Genomic DNA, 5,849 nt, shown 5'->3' on the forward strand with positions numbered 1-5,849 from the left:
AATGAGAACAACTCTCTTATCGAATTTGTGTGGATTCAGTCCCATGTTGGAATTAGGTATCATGACAGTGCTGATAGACTGGCCAATGAGGCATGTAAGAAAGAAAATGTTGACCGTGACCTTGGCCTGTCCAATGCCGTACAGTACTTAAAAACATTCAAGTCAGAATCATGAACTCTGATCTAGAAGAACTGAGAAATGCAGAGAGACTTGGCAGTCGTAGCATTAGTAAATATGACAAATTTTGTGACGAGAGGTACCGGTATTGCCAGCATAAGGACAGAGCCAGACAATGTGATGTAGTTGTGGCCAGAATTAGGCTAGGATACAGACACATCTGGCAAGTTAGTAACGCTGTTCCCATACCGGAACACTCAGCATGTAAACCTTGTGATAAACCTTTAAAGCATACACCTGAACACTATATTATTGAATGTGACACTATCAAAGACTTCAGGCCACCTGGCTTATTGTATCATGAACTTTGTAATTACTTCATTGAATCGGGGGTGCTTGAGGACATTCTTGCTATTTATTCCAAATTTGCTAGCCCACACTGATTAATCTTCAATTAGAATATGACGTCCAAAGTATATGAACCACTGTCTTTCATGGCAGTGAACAGTGACATCACCCACATGACTCTGACCTATATATACTGTAAATGAATATGATGTATTTCATTGTGTATGAACCTCTGTCCTGCGTGGCAGTGAGAAGTAATACCACCCTCAGTGTCAAGACCTGACTGAATTACTCAAATTAGGCAAACTGTACTCCAAGCTTTGTCAATAAATTTGTTAAATTAAAAACCTTGGCATGTACTGGGCATGTACTGGCTTTCTGTTACACACTCTTGGCAAGTACTGGACATGTACTGGTTTTCTGTTACACACTCTTGGCAAGTACTGGGCATGCACTGGCTCTGTTACATATTGTTGGCAAATACTGGGCATGTACTGGCTCCAGGATGTATCTGGTCTTGAATGAGCTCACCTTCGGTGCCGCCACAACACACTCTGGCAGGTTATTACAACAGTTCACAACTCTAACTCAGAAGTAGCTTCTTGTATTTATTATCAATGTCTTGCCTCAGGCTACTAAGTTTTTCTAAAAGCCTTTGATGGAAACAATTCTGAAAGGGTGACTAAGGCATGTTTATGTTACGGTATTTCCTTTCTGCTTGTTTACTAATCCCACCAACTGTTAATTCTTATCACTTTTCCCTTTATTAATTCTACAACTGTCGTCCCTCAACTTCCCTTCTCACGCCTCACTCTCCAAAACGTCACACTTTTTTATGAATTTTCTGACCCGTAGTCTGTGACCCGCTATGATCCGGGTAACAGAACCACCCGTCTCACGCTCTAGTTCATTTTTACCTGTAAACCCCATGCACCTGTTCTCTACCCCTTTATCCTCTTCTTCCTCCCATTCCAGAAAAATTTATCATTCTGCCAAACATAAATCTCTTGGCGTCGTCTTCCATCATCCCCTGACCCTGTCACCACTTTTTTTCTCACCCAATCTCACTTCCTCTCACTTCCCGTCCAGACTCTCCTCCTCTGTCTCCTCTCACCTCTCTCTTCCTGATCTTCTCCTTGATTCTCCTCTTGGACGCCTCCTCGGCCTCTTGAAGTCTTCTCCTGTGCTCTTCCTTCTCTAGCTCCCTGGCTTCTCTCTGTTCCTTGGCGTACAGCCTCCGCCACTCAGCTTCCGGCACTACTTCTCCCCTCCGCGTCACCTGGACGGGGGAAAATTGTGAATGATTTGTAGTTATGAAGTTTGGGAAGGAAGGTTGTGGTAGCTCTCTTTGACGGGAAAGAAAGAAGTGAATGTCGTGGCGATGGTGGGGTAAGGTAAATAGGGAGGGAACCTTTTAAGAAAAAACATTCTTTGTCGGAAGAGAGGGACAAAAGGGGGGGGGCTTGAAATGGAGGAAAAGATGATATAAATAGGCAAGGCCGCTAAGGGAGGGAGGGAGGGAGGGAGGGAGGGGGTGGGATGGTATGGAAGAGGGAAGATAGTAAATGGAAAATCCAAACCAGTCTCCCGAAATTCACAATGATACCCTAATGCAGAAGGAAAACCTATCCATTGGTAACCAACAATGCCCAGATAGAGTACAAAAACACAGGCACCCTCCTGGGCATGCATATATCCACCACAGGTTACTCCCACCATGTCCACACCAGGAAGGAAAAGGCAAAAAGAGAGACGAAAAACTATATTGTTTTAACGTGCTTCCTGAGAAAATAAAACTCCATTTGGTTACATCACTTATCATACCGATATTAAATTACCCAGCAGTACCTCTTCATACTATGAGCACCACCCAATTATTAAAATTACAGGTGGTCCAAAATGAAGCCCTGAGATTCGTCACATGTGAACCACATGACCAGATCCGCAACCGAGATACATAGAGACCTGAGAATAAAACCCATCAACCAGCAGCTGCACACCCTGGCCAGCAGAATCTGACACAAGATAGAACGTTCAGAACAAGAACTCCTTCAAAGTCTCCCACCAGACAACGACGACAACAACCAACAACGATTTATATGGCCAGGCAATAGACTACCTTCCTAGACCAGCATCCGCCAGTAGGGTTGGCGAAATATGAAAAAAGGCCAATAAAACACCCATGTATGGGATAAGGTAGGCTGTCTAGTACTTGTACCGACAGACAATAACTAACCCATGACACAGCCCTAACACACTATTAGCTTAGCTAACCCATGGCAAGGTGGTCAGCCTGCCTCCTTCTACCTCCTAATTTCTTCAATTTCCGAACTATAACTTCCTTCCTCCACCTCTAATCTTCTTTCACCCTCTCTCTCTACAAAAAAAGGAAAAAGAAAAGAAGAAGGGGAAGAAGATAAGGGAAACCATGTGTAGGAAATAATGGGTAAACAAGGACACCACAACAACCACTTTGCTGTCACTAGGAATCGAGTATAACGATCATCCAGCTATGATACAATTATATGAGTTAGTAAGGATGTCACCTATGTTGGTGAGTTCCGAGGTAACTAAAAAGGTCGATACGGGACCGGCAGGGTCGATCACAGATGTTGCACATGTGGGGGGGGGGGCTACATCTAGTGTGTGGAGGGGCGGCGGCAGCGTCTTTCCGGCGTTGACGCTTGTCTGTCTCGTTATGCAGTTGGGCTAACTCGAAAATATTGACACCTTCTTGTGTGGTGATCCTCCAAGCGTTACGGTGTGGGGTATGATGTATTATGAGGTGCTCTAGATTATATTGTTAGAAGTTCTCTTATATTTCTTATGTTATGTTATGTTAATTTTATTTGTGTTAAGCCAATTTTGTTACTTGAAGCTTAGTCATTTTTAATTTTTAATTCCTGTTTATTCTGTTTATTATAGAATTATGGATACTGATGTTGCATTAAGTTGAATAAAGCCTCCCAGTGCTTACATTCGTTTTCATAACAGGGTAATCGTCTCCCAGGTGAGGAGGTCGATTTGGCACTTTTTCAGGTTTGTCTTAAGACTGTCCTTATACCTTTCAGTTGCCCGCAAGCGTGTGTCCACACACACACACACACACACACACAGAGGGTAGCAGTGGAAGGCAATCAATAGTCCATCTAGTGAGCCACCTTCCTGTTGTCTGTTCTCCTCAAGCTCTTTCCTTCCTCCTCTCACCCTAACCCCCCTCCTCTTCTTCTTCACCCTCTTCTCCCCCTTTTCCTGCTCGTCTTTCTCCCCTTCTTACCCCACTTCATTTTCCTCTTCTTTCCCACTTACTTCATTTTCCCCTTCCTTTTTCCACCTACTTTTTTTCTTTTCATTTTTTCATCATCTATTCCTTTCCCTTTCCTCACTTCCTCCTCCTCCTCCTCCCCCTCCTCCTCCTCCTCCTCCTCCCCCTCTCCCTTTTTCACATCGTCTTCCTATTGACCTTCCTTCCCAACCCTATTTTTCCTCCTCCCTTTGATCTACACCTCTCTTGCTTTTCTCATTCCTTCCCTAATGCAGCACCACACTTCCCCACCCCATCGCACCTTACCCCAAAACCGCCAGTTTCCCCAACCTGGGTGAAGGCCAACAGCTAACCAAGGCTCGTAATTCTTTTATAATCATTTGTAAATTGCTCGGCGTGCAAGTAACTACCTTCAAGGGGTATGAAAGGCATAAAAAAAAGTTACATGCTATATTAAAATCTGTAAAAGACAAAAGCTGGTGCTACAGTGCTGAAACAATAATAGCTGGTGCTACAATTCACCAGATATATGAAGCAAACGACCTTAAAGAGGCAGGTTTTAGGTGTTATTCTCTTGTGTCCTGGTGTGTCCTGTGGGCGTGACCGAGTATGCAACATTGATTAACGTACCTGGGCCTCGACTCAAGAGGTCTCCAGACAGCCACGCCCACCTGTCCAAACTATTCAGGTTGCATTGATCACCGCCTCACAGCTGGCCTACATGTGAGAGTGGGGCTGTTGACAGTGGTGGGCGAGTGTTTCGATGTGTTTATTTGTGTGTGTGTGTGTGTGTGTGTTATACAAAAATCTGCAAGACCCGTGTACACCTGCTTAGTAGTTAGTCAAGTACTTACCAATCCCATGTGCACGAGGTGTTTGATCACGTCGTCCCTGGAGAAGTAGTGCGCGAGATGAGCATCCCGCAGACTGCTGTATCCCTCGTTAATCTTGCCCACCTTCATCCTGGCGGTACAATTGTTCTTCCTGGTTTGGTACAGCTTCTGTTACACCTGGTCTTGATCTACATGAAAGTACCCCTCTTCCTGAAACATATGGCTCAACATTCGTGGCCGCTGCAGGCGTGAAGAGGAGCTGAACGAACCTAGACTGCCATATTGTGACTACTGCAAGACATGGTAACACTAATTCGCTATTTTCTGTCATTTGTTTTATCTTCTCTGCGGCACGAGCTATTAAAAAATATCTAATTCGGGAGTTACGTGGTTTTCATTTATTTTTACGTCTGGAACACGACGGCCTTTGCTGTCTATGAATCTCATGGGTATTTTCGTTCAGATGAGGAGTTTCCGGCACACTGACAAAACATCGTCCCTAAACAGCTATCTGAAGATCGTTAGAGCTGCTATCAACACAATCACGGAATAATTGCCTTAGCTAATTGGACCATGGAGAATAGATCTGTGTGGTGGGCGTAGTGGGGTACATCATGTTTACTGAATGTTGTTCTTCATGCAAGATGAATCTTGTTCTTTATGTATGTTGAATGTTGTTCTTCATGCATGTTAAATGCTGTTCTTCAGGCTTGCAGAATTTTGTTCTCTGGCTTTTTAAAAAACTAATAGTGCTGGAGGGAAGGAATGTCATCCAGACCACCTCCAGGGGTCATTCTTCCCCTGAGAACGACTATTACAGTACGTGTGGCCAGAAGGAGATGTACTGTACCACGATTTTTTTAACACAGAAATAAAATGACTTCAATAGTTGTCGGTGGTGAAAGATGAACGATACTGACAGCGGAGTGAGGAGCACTGACCACTGCTAGAGTCTCCACAAGACACACTGGTGCACCCGTAAACCTCGCCTCACTGCCGACATACTCCTCCCTCTGAGATAGCCCTCCCTCCCACCTACCTCCCCTGAGTGCCTCCCCCAGCAGTCAGAACCTTGAGCACGCTATTACCTGCACGCCACCTTCCACTACCTCCTGGTGTATACAACACCTGCCACTACCTCCTGGTGCATACAACACCTGCCACTACCTCCTGGTGTACACAACACCTGCCACTACCTCCTGGTGTATACAACACCTGCCACTACCTCCTGGTGTATACAACACCTGCCACTACCTCCTGGTGTATACAAAACCTATACCTATTGG

General features: G+C 44.7%; 1 protein-coding gene across 1 annotated transcript in view; it reads right to left on the minus strand.

Annotated features, from left to right (window-relative positions):
- LOC121854720 overlaps positions 1-5,546 on the minus strand; it is a 25,645-nt gene extending 20,099 nt beyond the window's left edge. Inside the window, exons 1-2 of the mRNA XM_042349456.1 lie at positions 4,585-5,546; positions 1,580-1,744 (exon numbers count right to left, since the gene is read on the minus strand). Of these exons, the coding sequence (XP_042205390.1) occupies positions 1,580-1,744; positions 4,585-4,692 (273 nt within the window). The 5' untranslated portion in view covers positions 4,693-5,546. The remainder of the gene's footprint in view (positions 1-1,579; positions 1,745-4,584) is intronic.
- Between the last annotated feature and the right edge of the window lie 303 nt (positions 5,547-5,849).

The sequence above is a fragment of the Homarus americanus genome, unplaced genomic scaffold, assembly GCF_018991925.1.
Source record: "Homarus americanus isolate GMGI-L3 unplaced genomic scaffold, GMGI_Hamer_2.0 scaffold53233, whole genome shotgun sequence".
Classification (NCBI taxonomy): Eukaryota; Metazoa; Arthropoda; class Malacostraca; order Decapoda; family Nephropidae; genus Homarus; species Homarus americanus.